Below are 21,001 nucleotides of genomic sequence, written 5' to 3'. Positions count from 1 at the left end.
CCATCACAAGCACAGACAGTACCTGGGGTTTGCCATTGGCAGGTTTCATTATCCGTTTCGAGTTCTGCCATTTGGGCTGACCTCAGCCCCGAGGGTTTTCACCAAGTCGATGGCGGTGGTGGCAGCGAGTCTCAGGAGAGGGGGTATTCACCTCTACCCCTACCTGGACGATTGGCTGATCAGGGCCAGTTCCCCCGAACAGGCCCTGGAACATCTCATCTACACCTGTCATTCTCTCCAGGGACTGGGCTTCTCACTCGACTTCAAGAAGTCCCACATATTACCATCTCAAAGGCTCCAATTCATTGGAGCAGTCCTGGATGCATCCCTGGGAAAATCCTGTCCACCAGAAGTGAGGGCTCAAGACATTCTGCAGATGGTCACCAAATTCTGAAGTGCCCAGCTTCTCCCGGCTTCCGACTTTCTCAGGTTGCTCGGCCTCATGGCATCCTGCATTTTTTTTATGGTGCCGGAGGCGCGCCTGAGAATGAGATCTCTCCAGTGGGCTCTCAGGACTCAATGGTCTCAATTCTCAGGCAGGATTTCGGATCTCCTTCAGGTTCCAAGCAGGGTCGCACAAGATCTCCTGTGGTGGGCCTGTGAGGACAACATTCTGAAGGGAGGACCCTTTTGGCAGCCATGGCCGCAGATAAAGGTAGTAACGGACGCCTCGCTCACAGGGTGGGGAGCACATACCAACAATCTGACAATCAGCGGTCTTTGGTCTCCATCAGAGTCCAAACTACATATCAACCTTTTGGAGCTGAGGGCAATCAGACTAGCGCTGTGCGGGGAAAGAATGTCCTGATAATGACGGGCAGCACAGTGGCCATGTACTACCTCAACAGGAGAGGAGGCGTAGGGTCACTAGTACTGTGCAGAGAAGCAATGCAGCTCTGGTTCTGGGCAATTCAAGAAGGAATCTCCCTATCAGCAGTTCACCTAGCCGGAGTGGAGAATACGGCGGCAGACGTTCTGAGCAGGCAGAGCACAGTCTCCCACGAGTGGGAACTAGCTCAGGATGTCCTTCACGAGATCTTCACCCTTTGAGGGACCTCTCAAGTGGATCTGTTCGAAACCGGTGTCCGCCAGAAGTGCGAGCAGTACTGCTCAAGGGAATTTTCCTTAAGAGGAGCTCTAGGGGACGCGTTTACTCCAGTCTCTTGTCATTCCTCAAGTCATCAGGAGGTTGAGGAGGTTCAGGAAATCCATTATCCTAATTGCTCCGGATTGGGCCAGGAGGACGTGATACCCGGACCTTCTGGACATGTCCATCTGCCCCCAATATGTCTTCCCCAAAGAGAGGACCTTCTCTAGAGAGAAGAGGGTTGGGTTCTCCATCCAGAGATCAAGACACTCAACCTTCACGCATGGTTTCTGAGAGGTTGAGATACAAGGATTCGGACCTCCCGGGCGACGTAATGGAGATTTTGCTTTTGGCCAGAAGGCCAGCAACAAAATTCTTGTACCGCTGCTGTTGGAATATATTCTGCAGCTGGTGTAGAGATAATAATGAGGATTCTTTTACATGCAGTACACCTATGGTGTTATCTTTCTCATTACACCTGGCCAATCTGGGGCTCCAGGTTGGTACAATTAAGGGGTAACTGGCAGCACTCACTATTTTCAAGCGCTCCTCTGAAGAGGTATCTTTCTTCAAGATCCCACTAGTGATACAATTCTTAAAAGGAATACATTTTCTCTGGTCCCTCTTCAAGTTCCAATTTGGGACCGAACGTGGTGTTGAAATTTCTAATGTGTGCTCCTTTTGAGCCTATCCATTCCTGTCCTTTAAGATTATTAACTTTAAAAACCAATCTTTTAGTGGTCATCACATCAGCCCGAAGAATGAGGGAACTTTAGGCCTTGTCCTGCAAGCCTCCTTCTACAATCTTGTAAAAGGACAAGGTGGTCCTTAATGTTAAACCTTCCTTTTTGCCTAAGCTTGTGAGTTCCATTTAACTCAGAAAATAATGTTACCTTAATTTTATCCTCTTCCTCCTCCTCCTCATCCTGGAAGGCTTGATCCAAGGCGTGCACTTAGTTTCTACTTCTCCAGGATGACTAAACTAAGACAGAATGACCAACTTTTTGTAGGCTACATGGGCCACACGTTGGGTATGGCAATTTCAAAACAAATGGAGCATTTTAGGAATATCTGAACGCTACAGATTTGCTGGAAAGGATCCTCCAGAGGGTCTTAGAGCTTACTTGACCAGGGGCATGGCTACCTCCTCTGCCTTACAGAGGGCTGCCCCAATTAAAGATATTTGTGCAGCAGCCAAATGATGGTCCGTACACACTTTTACCAAACACTATAATCTGGACTGTTCCACAAGCCGGGAAGGCTTATTTGGAAAGGCAGTGCCCACAGACCTATAAGGAACTCCTAAATTATCATGAGTCTGAAAATTCTGACTCCCTCCTCCAGGATTACATACACTGCTTTGGGAGTTTATCATACGATGAAAAATACGTGAGAAGACACAATCCATTTGTAGAATAAGTTATTTACCCATGGTAACGTTCTTTCGACTGGATGTTCCTCCCACGTACTCCACATCGCCCCTCCCAACCTGCCCAGCAGTAGAATTTTCCATGCGATTGCAGCCTTTGCTCTTTCAGGAGGGAGTAAATGTCGGGTGTAGGATATCCTATACACGTTAAAAACAGAACTGAAGCCAATGGTCGCTGCGCGAACTTTGTACCATTGTTGACATCGAGACGGAGGCCTGAGAGGGACATAGTCGACAGACATAGACACACAGCGCCCTCTGCTGGAACAACATTGAGAAGCAGCTGAAGCTGGATATGGAGATATCATAAAATGAGGAATACGCGGGAGGAACATTCAGTCAAAAGAACATTACTGTGATGCTGGACATGCATTGGAGGGACAGGACCTCCATGTCCTTGTCCTGTACTCCTTTGTGTTCTGTGTTTTCTGCACAGGAGTCCATGTGGGACTCCTGGTAGTGCAGCTCTTCCTCTTTTTGGTTGTGGTGAACAGACCCTTGGGATACCCCTATGGAACCCATGGGTGGGGGTACAACCCTGTACCCCCTAGTGTATGTTTTTGGGCACCTGTGTGTGTCCCACAGAGCAGGGTACGTGCTGGTGGCAGCTCCATGCTGAATTTGACAGGTGCTCTGAGTATCCTCCATTTTGGGATACCCAGGCCCTGCCATAGGAATCGGTTCATTCCTGATAGGAGACAAGATGGCCCCTGTGGCCTCTTGGTTTCTATAACCTGTTACCTTGTTTTCCCAAAGTATTGGGAAGCCCAGACTCTGTCCCTTCCCCTCACTGGCTGTTGGGTGGAAGACCCATATATGGTATTGTGGGGAAGTCCAAGCCAGACTGGCTGGAGCCTTCCCAGTGACTGTATGTTGCAGGTACTCCCTTGGGGTGAGACCGGGGTGAATGGAGTGTGTGACCAATATACATTCCATGTTATGGGTGTCTGGTATCTGTGTGTGTGTGTGTGACGCAAAGAATGAGACAGCCCTGCCCGAAAATGACATGAACGCAGTGTGATGTGCTGAAAGGCAGGGTGATTGCCCCAATCATCATTTCTTGTTATGGTGTCTGCATGGACGAGAATGGCCTGAATGCACTGTGAGCCTGATTGGCTGCCTGCATGAATGCCCTTCTGAATGATTGGCTGCCTGAGCTTAGCTCAGCACTGTGAAGGAGAGACAGAACAGTATATCTGGGGACCTCTCACTTTCCAGAATTGTTGAGAAGCTGAAGTCGAAACTTGATGCTTAACATTGAAGCTCAGCTGGAAGAAGAAGGTTTTGCTGCTGCTTGCCGATGTTGTCTGAAAGCTGTCATGTCTGTCAAGGATGGATCCAAACTAGGACCTGTCTAGGAGACCTCTTCCCGAGCTACATGGGAACATTGTACAAATGCTAATCTTCACCAAGGCACCCTGGAAGTCAGACCTGGTAAGGCTGCGAACCGCAGATGGGAACCGCCAAGGAATCATGAAATGAAGCACCCGGCCATCAAAGTCCATGGTCATCGACCAGGGTTCGGAGGTTTGCCGTAACTGCTGGAAGCCCGTCGAGTCGTGTTGCCCAGAAGCGGGGACAGCTTGATGCCGTGCTGCTCGACGACCAGAGCCACACCGCTCCACCCTTGCCTAAGACATTAGAAACAAAGGACTCCCTTCCCATCACCGTCGACCGCTTTGTCCCGCCGGAAAAAGTAGAGGTCATCGATGAGAATCCGCTGGTGGGTTTCCCGCCACCCGAAGTCCACAAAGACACAGACCAAAAAAGATTGAGTCCCGGACGCTGACACGCGATGCCTGCTGTTGGGCCTAGGTTCTTCATCGATCTGCTTTGCGGCAACAGACTCTTGTCATCGAGGTGCACTGCACGCCTCATCTTCACAGGACGTCCACGACTGATTGTCGACGAGCAGCGCGAAGGTCGAAGCTGCACTCTCGACAACAGTGTTCACATTTCCTTCGAGGAATCTAGGCCCCCTGTTCACCCACCAGGGATCTGTCAAAGAAACTCTGCTAAACTCAGGTACATTGCGGTAGTAGAACATTCTAGCAGGAAACAGACTATTTTAAACATATATGGACTGGGCTTGTGGATACTTTATTTACATGTTGCCCAGGTTGGGGGGGATCCTCACCCAGAACTGCTTCATGGTAGTAGGACAAAGCATTCTGACATTGTTTAACCTAACTTGTCTTCCTTCCTATGTCTGATGCTGATGCAGATTACGGTTTGATTTGTATGCCATTTGAACTGTCAGCAGTTGGTGCATTTTAAAGGTGTTGAGAGTGAACTGTTACCACATAGACATTGTTCATATTTACCATATAAGATTTGCCAGAGTACACAGTGTGTTATTGATTGTCTATATATATATTTGAAACCGATTTATATAAAGAACTGTGTTATGCCCTACCATAGTGTGTGGACATTCCTTTGTGGGGGCTTGGGGACTACAATGTACTTATGAACCAGCCTGCATAATCTCCTGAGAGCTCAAGCCTTGATTGCTCGCCCATTGCTACTGCATAGATAATCTTGACTGGTGTGCTCTGTGCTTCTACTCTGCCATATAGAGGGCAGGAGTACAGATACCCCCTCCAGTCTTTACAGTTACCATGGGTAAGAACTTGTTAATATAGCAGTCACAAATCCAGTCCATAAAACAGGGTCGGTTCTATCTTAGCTAGAAAATATTCTCGGGCTGGAATAATTGAACATATGCACAGTTTTGAGTAGATTCTCTTCATTTGTGACAATAGAGGAACAGTCTGGTCTTTCTGGCCTGACTTCCAAGACTGTATAGAGGCAATGTTGGAAAGATTATATCCCAAATACTGATAAGTTTCAACTCTCTTCACTCTCACCCCAACAAGAGTCCACTGAGGGTTTGTACCTTTCTTCCCCTAGAAAAAATAACTTTGGACTTTGCTCCATTTGCCATAAGGTTAGTAGCCTCAGTGTATGAATGAAAGAGGTTCAACTTTTGCAGGAGGCCCATAGAGGTTCTGTCGAACAAGATGATATTGTCTGCAAAAACGATCCAATGGACCTTAAAGTGGGCGTAGAGCCAAAGCAATCGGAAGCATGGGAGATTACAATTGAGAAAGAAGATATTCTCGACAATATTAAACGGCTAAGTTCATCTAGGGCCCCCGGCCCTGATGGCCTCACAAACTACTCTCTGAAACTACATCCTGATGCATGGGCTGAGTTCTGTTTTGTCTTATTCAAAAACATCATCGAAGAAAAAAGAATTCCTACATCGTGGAAAAGAGCAATAATTGTTCCCATCTTCAAGAAGGGATCGCGAACAGATCCGAAAAATTACAGACCGATAGCCCTCATGGACGTTGTTGGAAAGATCTTCGCAACCCAAATACTAGTAAAATTGACTCAGTGGATAAAGGCTGTAGGTCTAGCCGACCCTCGCCAAACTGGCTTTTCTAAAGGAGTGGGCTGTGGGTTGAACATCATGATCATCAATTTGCTGAAAATGGAGGCAATCAGAACAAAATCGAAAGTTTATATGGCCTTTGTGGACCTAGCACACGCCTTTGATGGAATTGATCGAGAGCTATTATGGTCCAAACTTAGTAAATGGGGTTGTCCCTGGAGTCTGCTCGTGGCAATTAAACAACTATATACTGACACTACCATTACGGTTAGGCTCGACGCACAAGGATCACTAATCGATCAAATTAAAACATCGCGAGGAGTAAAGCAGGGATGCCCTCTTGGTGCAACATTGTTTAATGCCTTTATCTCGGATATCGGAAATGCGTTCGAAACCACCAGATCCTTTGCACCAAAATTGAATAGAATAAAAATTGATTACATTCTATATGCCGATGACATTGTGCTCATGGACCTTACTCCGATTGGGCTACAGAGAAAACTACGAGCTCTCAAAGAGTATACTGATGCAAATGGTCTTGAGATAAATCCTTCTAAATCTGAGGTACTTATATTGCAAAATCTTGTTGGAGCAACTAACAAAAGTAAATTCAACTGGAAACTGGAGAATCAACCGATAACACTTGTAAAAGAAATCCAATACCTCGGTGTAACCATAAATTCCAGTATACAAGACGCAAACATGATTAAGAAAATTCGGCGGAAATGTAATTCATTAGCAGCACAAGGAGTCGTACTTAACAAAAAGTACGGGAAATTCACCTTGAAACCGGTCATCGCATTTTATAATTTGAAGGTCATCCCGGCCTTGATCTTTGGTGCAGAAGCCATGTTCGGCTGTCCAGCTGAGACGTGGTCCTGGTGTGAGAACTTCTTCTGGGGAAAGGTACTATCATTGCCGAGGGGGACCCCAACAGCTTGTATTCGCTACGAACTTGGATTAACCTCAATCAATGCAAAGATAACGTGGAACATGTTGTCAATCTACAGGAAGGTCTTGGGAGCAGACGATCTACCACAATATAGAATCCTCCGAAGTGATGATGGTTCATCTAAAGCATCTGTGCTCCAAATGTGGAAACAATCTGGCAAGAACATCCTAACCAAGCTACAAACTGACCAAGATACACTTCTACAGAACCCAGTTGCCGTTAAAAAAAAACTGTGGGAGCAAGATTGGTGTGAAAATCAAGACAAAAGAGCAACACACAGATGCATGAAGGAAAATGCAACGGAAGAAAGGGCTTATAACACCTTGCCAAAATACCTTCAACTGTTTCCTTGCCATAAAAGAAGATCCTACTATCTTAAATTTCGGATGAACTTATACAAAACTAAATCAATTCTAAAGATACAAAGCGAAAACAAAGACGCCGTTGAGGACTGCAGATTCTGTAAAAAAAAGAAAGAAACGCTTAAACATTTAGTCCTCTTTTGTGAAGACCTAAGAGGTCTAAGAACGGCCTTCTTAGGCTCGGAAATCCACAAAAGGCCGACCTTAGATGGTGAAGATTGGTGGAATGTGTTCTCAGTAGGCGTAGACTTCAAACTTATAATTCCTTTAACACTATTTCTAGAGAAATTGGAACTGCAAATGATACAGTCCCCAGTGACGTAACACATATAGATATTAGCACAACCAGAAGGAAAACAGCCTATTTACCGCTCATTCTGTGTTACGGTTTTTTTTAACGTTTTTATGCTTCTCTTCTGTTTAGTCTTATATTCTTTTTTGGTTGTTCTTCCTTTTTTTCTGCTTTTACGCATTTCTTTTTTTTCCCTTTTTTTTTTTTATTTTACAATTTTTAAATTTAAATGGAAAGTCTGGATTTGAAATATATCTTGGAAAGTTCTTGATTTTTAAAAGTTCGTAATGAACTAAATAAAAATAAAGGAAAAAAAAAAATAAAGTGGGCCCGTTTAACAGGGATCAAGTTGTTTGCGGCCCACAATGCCTCTATATGGCTGAGATATGCGTTGAAGAGAGTGGGAGCCTGGGTGGACTGGGATTAAACAAGTCTGCCCCTGAAAGATTTAGATGCACCTTCATCGTAGAGTTCCAATGGAGGAGTGCAATCAGTTGAACCAAATAGAGTAACACCCGAAGCAATAAGCTTTGCCCACAGCTTCTCTCTGATAACGCAATCAATGGCGGACGACATGTCCAAGGAGGCCATATAAATATGACCCACATGAGTATGCTTTACACCATGTATTAGATGGGCTAAAATCGTGGCATTAAGGGTAGTCCCCCATACCCTGCCTGAAGCCTAGCTGAAATGGTGATAGAACATTAAGTTGTTGTAAGTGTTGGTTCAAGTCTCTAAGCAATAACATTGAAAAGGCTGTGCTCACCGCCTCAATAAGTGCTATAGATCTATAATTTGATGGATCCTTCCCATCCGCCTTTTAAAAAAATGAAAAACAAGATTGGGACCAGGACAAAGGAACTGTGTGAGTATTACAAATCTCATCGGAGAAAGGTTTCAAGAACACCACCCATAATAAAGCAGGATCCTTTTCAAGCAAAATAGGAGGTACACCATCAGTCCCCGGTGCCCTAGAGGGCTTTAGCTTAGAAATGGGCCATTCAATATCATCTGTATCCCACAAGAATGGACTTTGTGTAACCGGGCCCACGGTGGGATCATCCACTTTATAAAAAGCAGTAGACTCATACGAGCAGTATTGTATTCGTGTCCCTCCACACAGTTTGCGTTGAAGTCCACCCCATGACGATGGCACGTCGTTGACCATTCGCAAGCCATTTCTCCAAAAGCGAGTTAAGTTGCATGAATAGCCTCAATAAAATGTGTTGAAGGATTCCAATAAACATTAATCACTAAATATTCAGACTTGGTGTCCATGAAAATCAACCGAACTGCTAATATACTGTCAGAAGAAAACCAAATTTCAGCTTTTAGATTAATGTCAATAGCAGTGGCTATAGCCCCACTTGGACGACCCATACCAGCCCTTGTGGCAGGCATAGTAAAGGTCACATAACCACTCAAATTGAAGGAAGAAATAGCCATGGTTTCATGTAACAGTAGAATGTTACATTTTCGTAAGTAGCTACACCCATGCCACACTCTGCTAATATTCAGAAAACCACAAACATTCCAAGATATAAGCCTAGGTTCAGTGCACTATGATTGGATCAGGCCCTGAGTCAAGTCTGCAAATGTTTTCAGTGCTGGATCCAACCAAGACCAACCTTCGGAGTCTTGTAGCACCAAAGCTAACATAGCCTTCTGTGCTAACATGGGTTGAGTGACAGTTGACTACACTCCGGCCCCAACAGATTTGGGCAAGGAATGTAACAAAAAGGATTTTGCCTCAGCCTGACTATCGATTGAAATAAAACAACACCACATGATTATTGTTCACTAATGGGAGGGATAGCAAATCCTTGTCCTCAGAGTGAAGAGCTCTTAACGTTTGAACATTTCCAAAACCCTAGACCTGTTCAGTCGAATAGAACCATGAATCCTAGGGTCTATCTCCCACCCCAAAATCTTAGATGTACAAATGTCCACTCTGGGAATAATGCTAGTCCGCATAACAGAGCTCTGACACAACCCCGAAGGCTTCTCCCCAACTGTTGGCTGCCTAGTATTTGTAAGAGAAGCCATAATGGTAGAGCTAGTTTCCCCTTTCCTCTGCCACTAAAGGTATAGGAGCCAAAAACTGCAGCTGAGAACAGCCCGTAGAGGTCAAATCAGAAGCTGGTTTAGTGTGCCTTTTGAACAGGTTTCTAGAAGGAGGTAATGGATTTAAAAGTTAGGCAATGGGATTGAAACCTGGATGGGGGTCTGAAATTTGAGAAAGCGCTGGTCGCTGAATCCATCAACCCCTCCCTAAGTGCCACATTGGAAACCATAGTCATGGGCCAAGAAATAGGACCGGTAGAGTGGTCCACCAGACCAGCAGAACCCTCCCCCAGGGTAGATGAAATAGTCACTTTTCTTTGCCTCCTGTCAACCCCCACTTCCTTTTGCCTCACAGTGACGGCCTCTCCTATTTGAGAGTACTGTGGGTTTAAATCAATAATGGCATCCACTGAAGACAGTTGCCCAACATGGCTTGTACTGGAATTTGTGGAAATATGCTTCTGGGCGAGTTGATTTTTAGATTTTCTCTTGTTAATATTTATTTTTATTTTGTTCCTCTTGAGATTTCTTGGTGGAATCTGGGTCCTGGCAAATGAGTGGGTTTGCTCCACCTCGGTCTCCATGATTTCTCAGTTCTTATCGGAGCCTGGGGAGAATCAAACTTCAGAGGGGAGGCGCTTATGCATGTGACAGAAGCAAGCAAAGCAGAAGCAGGAGAATTAGGTGAAATAGATTTAGGAATAGTCAACACCCCCCCCCCATCTCTTCCAACTCCTCCTGTTCATTATCAGTTTCATCCCGACCTGCCCCTGTTGGTATAGCATTTGTCTCCCTGTCGGCATGATGGTCACAAAAAACAGCTTGAGGGAAAAGCCCTCTGCCCTCGGAAAGGTTCTGCAATAGCGCCTCCAGATTTGTGAGTTTTAAAGCATTCTCCCTGACAGTGTCCTTAATATTATCATTGAGTCTTAGCAGAGAATAGAGCACCAAATTAAGCTTTGAAAAGGAGGCTGAACCCAAAGAGTCGAATGTGAAAGGCTGAGGCATCTGTACTTTTCGACCAGTCAAGCACAGAGGAGTACAACACTCGTCTGTCGGCAGCAATGGGGCAGCAATGGGGCAGCAATGGGGCATGTGAAGCAGAACCTTCCTGTACTACAAGAGGAAGTGGGGGAACAATTTTCAAAGTCACTCCCATTGACCCAGCAGATTTCCTTGTAGGATCAGAAGGTTGCATGTCATTGCATAACCGTAGGAAGTACCCATCCAAGATGTAGATGGGCAAGTGGGCTTCTGAACATGCCCCACTTTGGGAATATGTTTGCCCATTTCACTAATAGCATCCAGTTGAGTCGAGTGTAAACGAGGGCCCCGGGGGGCCCTCGAGCGATGTCTCGGAATGAAAAACCTGGGCAGACGTCAAAGTAGTTGTTGCAATACCCACTTCCTCAGTTCCCAACACAGCCTCACTTAGAACCCCAGAGTTAGAGGGCAAAGTAGGAACACTCAACACGCTTGAAGATGGGAAACAATCGCTGCCGCTGATGAGTCCATGGCTTCCTCTGTCATAGTGGAAATACAAAGGGTTTCTTGTATTGTCATATGTATCTGTTACGCTGTCTGTGTTTTTCTACGCAGCGCTGCTGCCATCAATATGACAGAGTGTTTATTTACAAACCAGGAAGACAAGCCCCACTACGAGGTTTAGAGGAGAGGAGCCAAACTGCACGGGACACAAAGTGGAGGGGAAGCGACTCACCAACTGCTGACTCCCAAACTTCTTTCACTTAGCAAATCGCGTGCGCCCATTCTTGCTGTCCCAGAGTTTATATAGGGAAAGAGTGTCTCTGACCAGACCCGATGAGGCAAGCAGCGAGCTCCCAGGCCAGCGAGTCAAGCACAATCCGGTCAAGCAAAACTCTGATCTGCAGGCAAAGCTTCTCCCAAACATCCTTTAACTTAGCAAATCACTTGCCAAAACGCTCCACAGCTTTAACACTGCGTCCCGCTTTCACATCAGCTACGTCTGTCTCCTACACCTTCTAAAAACTGCTGCTTCTGCTGCTTCCCACTCCTTCTGCTTCTCCTAATGGCCTGCACCAGAAGGTGTGTTATATATTTAAAGTCCCACTCAAGTGTCAGTCATAAGAACCACTAGACTGCATACTGCAGTTCTGTGCCTTTGCATGCATCTTCCTTGTTCCAGTACCTAGGACATTATGGGACTTGAAGTCCCTAATGTTCTGATTCACTCCATTTTCAGGATTTTCAACTTTACAATCGGCCAACAATATGGTATGATCACTAGGGAAGTTATTTATAGTATTTTCCCATTCTTCCTGACCTGAGCCTACCCTCATGTGACCCTCCCACATAATATCGCCCCCAGGGTCAGGATCAGGTAGTGGCTGCCTTTCCCTGGCCACATGAGAATGGGTCCAGGCCAGGGTTTCTGGGATGATCTCTTCTGATTCATCACAACATGCAAACTGAAAAAACAAACTGATGTCTTTCCATGATGATGAGCACGCTGGAAGCCTTCAAATTGCACTATTTACTGAATTATAAAATTACTTTGAATTATATTTCTCCTAGGATAACTGCATTAAAATATTTTTGAAAAAGTAAAAAAAGTCAATGTATCAATGAAATGATGATGAGTGGGAAATGCTTTTAAGATTATGAATTTGGGAAGAATAGCTTTGCTGTAGAATTGCCATTTCATGTTTCAATAGTGTTTGATGTATTACTTGAAAGTGGTAGCTTATAACACAATCTTTGTAGTCTGTTAGTTCATTTCATCAATACATGTGCGTTTGTATGACATTTCTTCTGAACTATTTTTTAACAGCTCTCAATTCTCTGCAATTGAATCCGTGTGAGGAAACTGCATGTGGTTCTACAACAATATCAACAGCAGATCAGCGGTCTGAAGATGAAATCTCAGAGAAGGTTGAAAGGTTTGTTCTAATGTCTGCAGTGCTTAGTTTTACAGTATTGGTAATATAGATTTAGTATAATTTATCAGGAATCGGCCAATTGTGAAAAAGTAGTCTCTTGTGGTCACTGGCGATACATGTGGAATAGTTGGAATATAATGAAGATTACCCAGGCTTACAGCGCAGGGAGTCTTGATTCTGTTAAAGAAATGGAGGCGAGCATTGTGCTTTAACCTCTTTATTGCTACTCTACTGCAGCTCTCATTAACAAATTGGAGACTGTGCTGGAGATTTTTCTCTGAAATTCCGCCTTTGTCTGCAGCGGTTTGGTCGCCAATCCGCATATACACCAATGATGCAGGTAGCCGGCAGGCAAAGCCACCCTCACCCTCGAAAGGCCACCACTAAGGGCCGTGTTCCATGTGTGGCTCTGTTGGGGTCGGCAAAGGCGCTCAGAAAGAACATCCGTAAAGAATGTGCGCCCACTGGCTACACAGCGACTATCTTCCTCCATAAACACTGCCGTACCATTTTAACTATCCCGCCTACCCTTTACCTCCTGCCCTGCTCCCTTCCTTTTCCTCCTAGCTCTGCTTCAGGATCTCCTCCTCTACCTCCTTAAATCAAAGCTTGCAACGCCAACCATGCAGTGTTACGCATTGGCATGCCTTGGCCATCAAGACCGGCCCGTCCGGCTCTCTGTACTGCTCCCCAACACTCCCCCAATGGTAGACCAGTTTCTGAAGGCTAGAAACCTACACCTGCGGTCAAGCACCAGCCTGACCTATTCCCCTTTGAGCAATTCCACTTGCACCCACAGCGCGAGAACTGCTCCAGGCAAGCTTGCTGCCAAGCCCTCCCCCAAAACTGCAAATAGAATGCATTCTTTACCCTTGACCTGCAAAAACCTGCATTGTTGGAAACGCCACCCTAGCCAGTGCTATACCCGCCACTATGGAGCCTCTTCAGAACCTAATTTGCACATCCAGGCTCTCTGGCACCTACCTCAATCTCCACGACGCTCCCACAAGCCCAGACCTCCATCCCATGCCGGTCACCTACCAGCTGTCACCAGCACACCTCAACTAGGCCAGAGATGCGCCTTCGACAGCGTTCCACACACTTGCAGACCATCAGTCTCTTACAGCCAGCCTAACGTGCCGAGCCCAGACCAGATCTGGGACCACAGTACCTCTCTACCCATCCATAACTTACCTGTACTCCATCCCAGCAACCCGCATGTACACATACCAGGTGACCCCACCCCGGGACCATTAACACCAACTAGCCCCAAGCATGACACTGCTCACCTCAGGTTACCGAATATTAACAAGTGCCCATTTCTTCTAACATCTGTGATGAATCCTGTGGAGTCCTCACAAAGACATACCTAAAGTCTCCTGCTAGGTGCCCGGGGGAAGTCAGCCGCTACCTTTTCCTGACACTGGGGCTGGTGTTAGCTGGGAGGATCACCTGGGAGGAGAAGGGCTCCAAGGGAACAGGTGAACTCTGTTGGGTGAGGCACGTTATTTGTCTTCCTCAGAGGAAACGATTTCAGTGATGCCAGCGTATGTAATGGCTTGCTCTCAGAATGAGGTTTCTTTTCACAAAATTATACATCTTGGTGGTTGTGAAAACTGACCTAATCAATCACTTGTCAGGAGTAAAACTTCCATTCACAAGGTTGCCCACATTTATAGTGATATGGTCTCTTGTAGTCAACAGAAGAATGTTAAATGTAGTCATCAGATCATTAACATCTTCTGATAAAGCCAACTCTCCTTTAAACCTGAGTCAATCCTTGTATAATTTTAAAACTTCTTTTGAAGGTCAGACTAACGCAGGAAGTGAAGTCAGTGAATTTTAAAACTCATGTCCAGAACAAAAGAGGTAGTTCGAACATCGGGGACTTCAAGTCCCACAATGCTCAAAGTACTGGGATGAGGAAGAGGGATGTAGAGGCCCACACCAGAGAGGGCCTGTTGAGTATAACCCCTCTGCCCCCAAATCAGGTGCAGGCCATAAGAAGTAGTAGAAGGTGGAGTGCCTGCAGTTACTCCACGTTTTAGTGGCAGCAGAAGCAGCAGGAGGAAAGCCGAGACGGCGGAGCCACCGCTATTGCCAGAGTGGATGATGGTCCTGAGAAAGTCTCTAAACTTAAAGGCCTTGCATGCAGAGGTTGCACGGCGGAAAACTTTGTTGTGGAAAGCTTTCCCACCTTTGATGGCCCTGAATGCAGAGGTTGCGTGTCGGGAAGCGTTTGTTTATGGAGCTTTCCCTTTTGTAAATCATGCTTCAGTGGCAGGCGAGCACTGGAGTGTTTGTGGAGTGAGGAACGCCCTTCTCCTAACTGGCGCGGGCCGCAGGAGGTGAAGAGAAGCAGTTTACCATGCAGAGCAAAGTGAAGGAAGCAGAAGGTACGGTGGCAGCAGAGCTGGCGGACTGGTTTGCAGCACCCGGTGAGTTCACTGTTATTGTGTAACCCTCGGAACGCTCCATATCTGCCCGCTAGCCATAAACAATGTTTTTTTTAAAAAAAAATGTATTTGTATATGGTATACAAAGGAACCTTTACAAACGTTGGTGCATATTACAACCACATTCTTAAAAAGGTATTCTTAAAATACATATACACATACAGCCAAAATAATATGTACATAAAAACAAAATATAACGGAACAAGAACAATAATACATTTAAGGAATCCTAAGTAAACAACATAAAAGAGTTAAGTACAAAACCCAACATATCAGAAAACATCACATCATTAATTTAATGGCATCAATTCTAGTCATCACCCTAAATTAAACATACCTCACTTGTTGTCAAGTTATACATTGAACCAACTTTTTGGTGCATAATTCACATCCTAAAACTCTACAAAATAAATCTTAAAATTATGTCACCCATTTTAGATAACTAGAAACCATTATGGCCACCTAAAAACTACTCAGACGTTAGCCTCTGTTATTTTCAAACCCATACACCACACAGAGCCCAGCTAGATTTAGTGTATCCTAGCATGTGTATGTTCAGACATTTTCTCTATCTCACACCTAGGGGATGTAATCATTCACATATCACCTGGTTCACTTTCATCAACAATTCTTCAATTTTGAACAAAAATCTACTTAATGCCAATAACAGCCGTGTGTTTCCCCCTCTTATGCATCTTTTCCAGAATGAGATTCGAGCTACCATAGTTAACTCTGGATAGAAACAGCCCATCAACTCATTTTGGTCCCTTTCCAAATGGGAGCAATAAACAACTAAATGTTTTAATGTTTCCGGTTGAGTAATTAAGAGACGAAATCGACGTGATAAATGATTACCCACCATAGTAGAAACGCTGTGGTGAGAACGCTCTGGAGTTGGAAATTGGTTTAATTTAAACCGTATGTAAATTTGACTTGCTTTCGCGCAATATATAGCTAGCGCGATCAAACCTATTTCTTTCAAATGCAGCATATTCAATGTAAGTTGTGTATGTATGATTGGCATAGATGGTCCTGATCCAGTCCATTTCATAAAATTTTAGTTTTATATTTGGAAGAACTAGCACTAGATCTTCCACTGTAGCGTTTATTTGCACAAGAATAGCCTTCATTTGAGCATCAAAGGTCACCATTGAGTAAACGTTGTCATCCGACAGAAGCACTTTAAGGTCCTGATACATAGAGTACCGAATTGATGTTAAGAAGTTAAAGTTGCAGAAAAATACTAATTCTGAATACGTACTGATACAAAGAAGCTTAAGTGAGAGATTAAGAACTGTGGGAGAAGAAACAATTCTAATTATATTTATAAAGGGTTGAGTAATTGCCAAAACCAAAAGAGGGCAATATTACAAGAAGTTAACAATAATCACTATTGCCAAAGCCAAGAGAGAGCAATATTAAAATAAGCTAAGAACTATTATTGCCAAATCCAAAAGAGGGCAATTCTAAAAGAAGCTAACCAGAATCATCATTGACAATGCCAAGAGGGCAATGAAGAAGCAAGCCGATTATAAACTCTCTGGCCAGAGTGAGAAAGGGGCAATACTTGGAAAATACCCAAACAAGCATTGCCTAAGCCCAAGAAGAGCACGGTTGAGAAAGCCATTTTCAGCTTTTGGTTGATGTAAGAGTGGGAACACGAGTGGCAGGAGAGCAGCCCTTCTGATAGAAAACATTCAGGAGGAGAGGGTCATAACCTGCATTGCATGTGGCAATCACAGGTATGGAACAAACAGCACAAATGTGTTTCATGTCTTCCCAGAAGAAGTAATCAATACTGAAGTAATTGGAAGTCAAAAAGCTTAACTAAGTTGTCTGAAGAAAACTTTACCACAGAAGTACTTGTAGTAGTGTTGGGAGTTTCTTTAGTGCTGACTTAAGAGTATACCAGTGCAGGGACTTTGTAGTGGTAGACCTGGCAGGTGAGTGGACCAGGTAGAAGTCATTGAAGTACTGTGGTGTGGTTAAAAGCTTTGAAGAAGAAGTGTCACTAAAATATGTTGTGGAGTCATCCTGACAAATCATTATTGTTGATACAGATCAACTGTGCAAGTGTATTTTGGTTTTCTAAGATGAAGTTATCTTGGACTCTTTGCTGCAAGTGGAGGTAAAAAACTTGTCTGTTTTGAACTGTTGGTCAAAGTCCAAGTAAGAGACTTTAGGAGCAAGAATAATTTTATTTTATAATTAGAACTTGCAAGACAGAACTTTTCAAGGTTACAAGGAGAAACAGTCATCAGTTTATGTTGAACATAACTGTTATTTCTGTTATATTTGAATTGCCATATATTCTCTTTATAGGTTTTTTCTATATATAAGTGTGAGGGACAGATTCCTTTTTTTTAGAGTGTTGCCTTTAAGTTTAATTTGATAGACCCGGGAAGTGCTCTTCAGGGTAGGGACAGTGAGGTGTTTATCAGACCTTTTTTAGGTAATAAAATGGCATCTTATGAAAAACCTTTACCAAGTTGTCCGCATCACATTGCTGACCCCCTCATAGACCCAATTAAAAGCAGCACTTGTCAACGCCAGGTCTATCCCGGCTCACCCACTGGTCATTTCAGACCTAATTACAACAATCTGGACCTGCTTGCCATCTCAGAAACATGGCTTCACGCTGTCTCTGGTCCCTCAATGTCCATTGCAATACCGCAGGGTTATACCATTCTCAGCAAAGACAGACAAGACTCCAGAGCCGGCGCAGTAGCTATTATCGTCATAGTCTCTCCCTATCGGAGAAATCTGCACCTCCACCCTACCCAATGGAGAGTTACTGTCGACCAAACTTTCTTTCACACACCACTGCTATAACTATCCACCTGGTCTACCGCACTCCAGGCCCACCACTAACCTTCGAAGAGGACATAATGCATGTCCTTTCCACCAATACTAAACCTACCTCCAAAATCCTTCTCCTTGGTGACATAAATCTAGCCTTCGATGACAGGGACGACCCCAACACCGCTTCCTTGGCCAGCTCCCTTACCACTCTTGGCTTCACACAACAAATCCTTAGCCCTACGCCTTCCAAAGTATGTACCTTAGATTGGCTAGCAGAGCTTAACTGCCACATCTCGGTTACTTCCAACCTGCCTTGCCCTTGGACCGACCATACATCATCACATTCTTCATACCAACTTCCTCCTCTAAAAAGAGGCTGTCCTTGCCTTTACCCTCCACCTTAGCGAGGAGCTCTTGCACCCTAACTAAAGACTGTATCATACCTATGTTGGATGAGCTGCAACCCTCACAGCCACTGCCCTGTGACCTTGCACTCCTAGCAGACATCTACAATAAAACCCTCTTGCTTGCAGTCAACACTATCGCTCCCCTCACCCAACGCAAGTCTAAACTGGTTATGGATCTCAACGCATGGTTTACAGCAGACCTTCGCTCTCTCCATTTGAAAAAGCGTGAGACTGAATCTAACTGGAGGGTAACTCCATCCGAGCCCAACAAACTTGCTTTGTCTCCTTAGCAAGAGACTACAAACTGGTCATACTACAGGCCAAAAGCACCACCTATGCTGCAATAATATCCAATGCCAAATCAAGCACATGAAAGCTCTTCGCTATTCTGTGTGAATTGGTATCCCCCATCATGCCATCCACCATCTGCACCAAGGATGATACCTGGTGTACAAACACCCAAAACGCTCTCCTAATTAAAATCGACCTCTTACTGAGAAAGACCCTACTATAAACAACACCATTAGCGACCACACGCTCCCCTCCCTCAACCCCACTCTCCATGTCACTCCGCTGAACATACAGCAATTTCACTTTACACCAGTTACTGAGGCAGAGGTCTCACTGCTCATGAAAGGTCTCAGACCCTCCCAGTGTCAAGGGGATGTGTGCCCCGCTACAGTCATTAAGGACTGCGCAGAAGCCCTCGCTCCCTTCATCACCACTCTCATCTATGCTTCTTTCTACACCTACTCAGTGCCTCTTTGTGTTGTGTCTAAGCTTGTCTTTGTTTCTGCGCCTTGATGCCTGTGGGCTGTCGGCACATTATAAATAAATAAATGTAAAAAAATAAAGGAAGCCTGGGTCCTCCCATTGCTCCAAAACCCCACCCTAGACCCCTCGATCCCCACGAACTACCGCCCGATCACCACTGTCCCTTTCCTCCTCAAAATCCTGTATCGGGCAGCCTATCTGCTGATCCAGCTATTTCTTGAATCCAATAATATCCTAGGTCTGCGTCAATCTGCTTTCTGACCTGGCCACAGCATGGAATCCACACTGATGGATGTCCAAAACAAACTTGATGAGATCAAAGGTGCAGGCAAGCCAGCACTCGTGCTTCCTGCTAGACTTATCTGCAGCCTTTGATCTCGTGGACCAAATTTTGTGCTAACACCTTGGTTTGGCGGCTAATTTCTCAACCAAAGCTATCTCATGGATCTCATCATTCCTGGGCGACATATCCATGAGAGATTTGGCACATAATACCTCTGCCTCCCCATCCCTGGTTACCTGCGGTGTGCCCCAAGGCTAGTGCGTTGCCCACACTCTCTACAACATCTTTACAAAACCTTTATTTGATCTCCTGGATGACCTAGGCATCTCCTACACCAATTATGTAGATGACACACAGTTCCTCGTCCCTCCTAAAGAGAAACTATGCTAATGACTCAGACACTCTGCACACAGTATACCAAACTGTACAGGCCTGAATGGCTGTTCATCTCTTGTGCGTTAATGACTACAAAACAGAGATTCTACTGGCCTGCTCTCAAGCCCTTCTCAACAATTTGGACAAGGCATACTGCACCTTCACTATCAATGGCATTTCTATTCTAGTATCCAGCGTCGTAAAGGCTTTGGGCGTGCACTTAGATGCCACTCTCTCCCTTACATGGCAAGTGAATGCCATTGCTTCCTCAGCTGCACACACCATAATTAATGCCAACAAACCCTTTCTTTCCACTGTCCGCTGCCTTACTATCGCCTTGGCACTTATCGGCTCGAGACTCGACTATTGCAATGCCATTTTTTCGCAGACACCTCTTCTCAGAACATTATCAAACTTCAGGTCATTCAGAACAGTGCACTCAGGGCTGCCTTAAACAACCCAAGACGAGAGCACATATCGGCGGCCAGAAGAAGGGCTCATTGGCTCCGCATCCATGAGCGCATCTTGTTTAAAACCCTAGCCATCACCCACAAATGCCTATCCAACTCTGCCCCATCTACTTGTCTGGAAATATCAAAAAAGCATAATCTTCAAGACCCACGCGATCCTCTCACGCTAACTGTCTTACTACACAAAGATACAGACTATCTAGAGCCCAAGAGATGAGCTTCCCAGTCATCGTCTGCAAGTACTGGAACTATCTACCCTGTGCACTAATATTGGAACAATCTTACTGGAACTTTCGTAAACGCCTCAAAACATTGCTCTTCTGTTGAGGCCTGGCCCTGGGTTGAGCCAACTCATCTGACGTTTGGTTCGTTTTTCTGTTATTAATCTTGCAGCCAGCATCTTGGTACCCACAGGTTTAGAGCGCTTTACAAATGTAAAAATAAACTATTTAAACACAACTGGGAAACCCTAAAAGAGACTAACCTACAAACCCCTACAAGTCATTTTCATGTGCACCAATCTGGGCTCTCTCCTCTCTACCATGTTACATTCTTCCCAATTCATTTACTCTTCTCTATTGATGATCTGCTAACTGTAACCGCTTATTCTTTAATCACATGTAGGAACTGGGATCACTGCTCACAAGAAAAACTCGAACCAAACTGTCAGTGAAGTCAACTCGTGCTCCATGATGTGCCGGTATCCGGATCCCTCAGATACTTCAATATTGCACCAGACTGCTACTTCTTACACATTCTTCTGCTCCTCACCTGCAGAGCACGAGAATGTAAATTAGGGTAGGAGATAGTCTGTAGTTCTCAACATGATACTTCTATACAGCATAATTGCCACAACTTACTTCCTGCGTATCTTGGGAGGGATAATGCTCGCATCTGTGTCTTTAATAGAATCTAGACTCCCTGCGA

The 21,001-nt window shown here is 44.9% G+C and overlaps 1 protein-coding gene across 2 annotated transcripts in view; it reads left to right on the top strand.

The window, feature by feature from the left end:
- The window catches only part of UBXN4 (UBX domain protein 4), a 1,027,720-nt gene that overhangs the window by 471,229 nt on the left and 535,490 nt on the right, over positions 1–21,001 (top strand). For both annotated transcript variants that reach the window (XM_069616541.1, XM_069616540.1), the window contains one exon: positions 12,399–12,507. In XM_069616541.1, the coding sequence (XP_069472642.1) occupies positions 12,399–12,507 (109 nt within the window). The remainder of the gene's footprint in view (positions 1–12,398; positions 12,508–21,001) is intronic.

Source organism: Ambystoma mexicanum, chromosome 9 (genome assembly GCF_040938575.1).
Source record: "Ambystoma mexicanum isolate Mex_15411 chromosome 9, UKY_AmexF1_1, whole genome shotgun sequence".
NCBI lineage: Eukaryota > Metazoa > Chordata > Amphibia > Caudata > Ambystomatidae > Ambystoma > Ambystoma mexicanum.
This window is presented reverse-complemented; position numbering and strand designations above follow the sequence as displayed.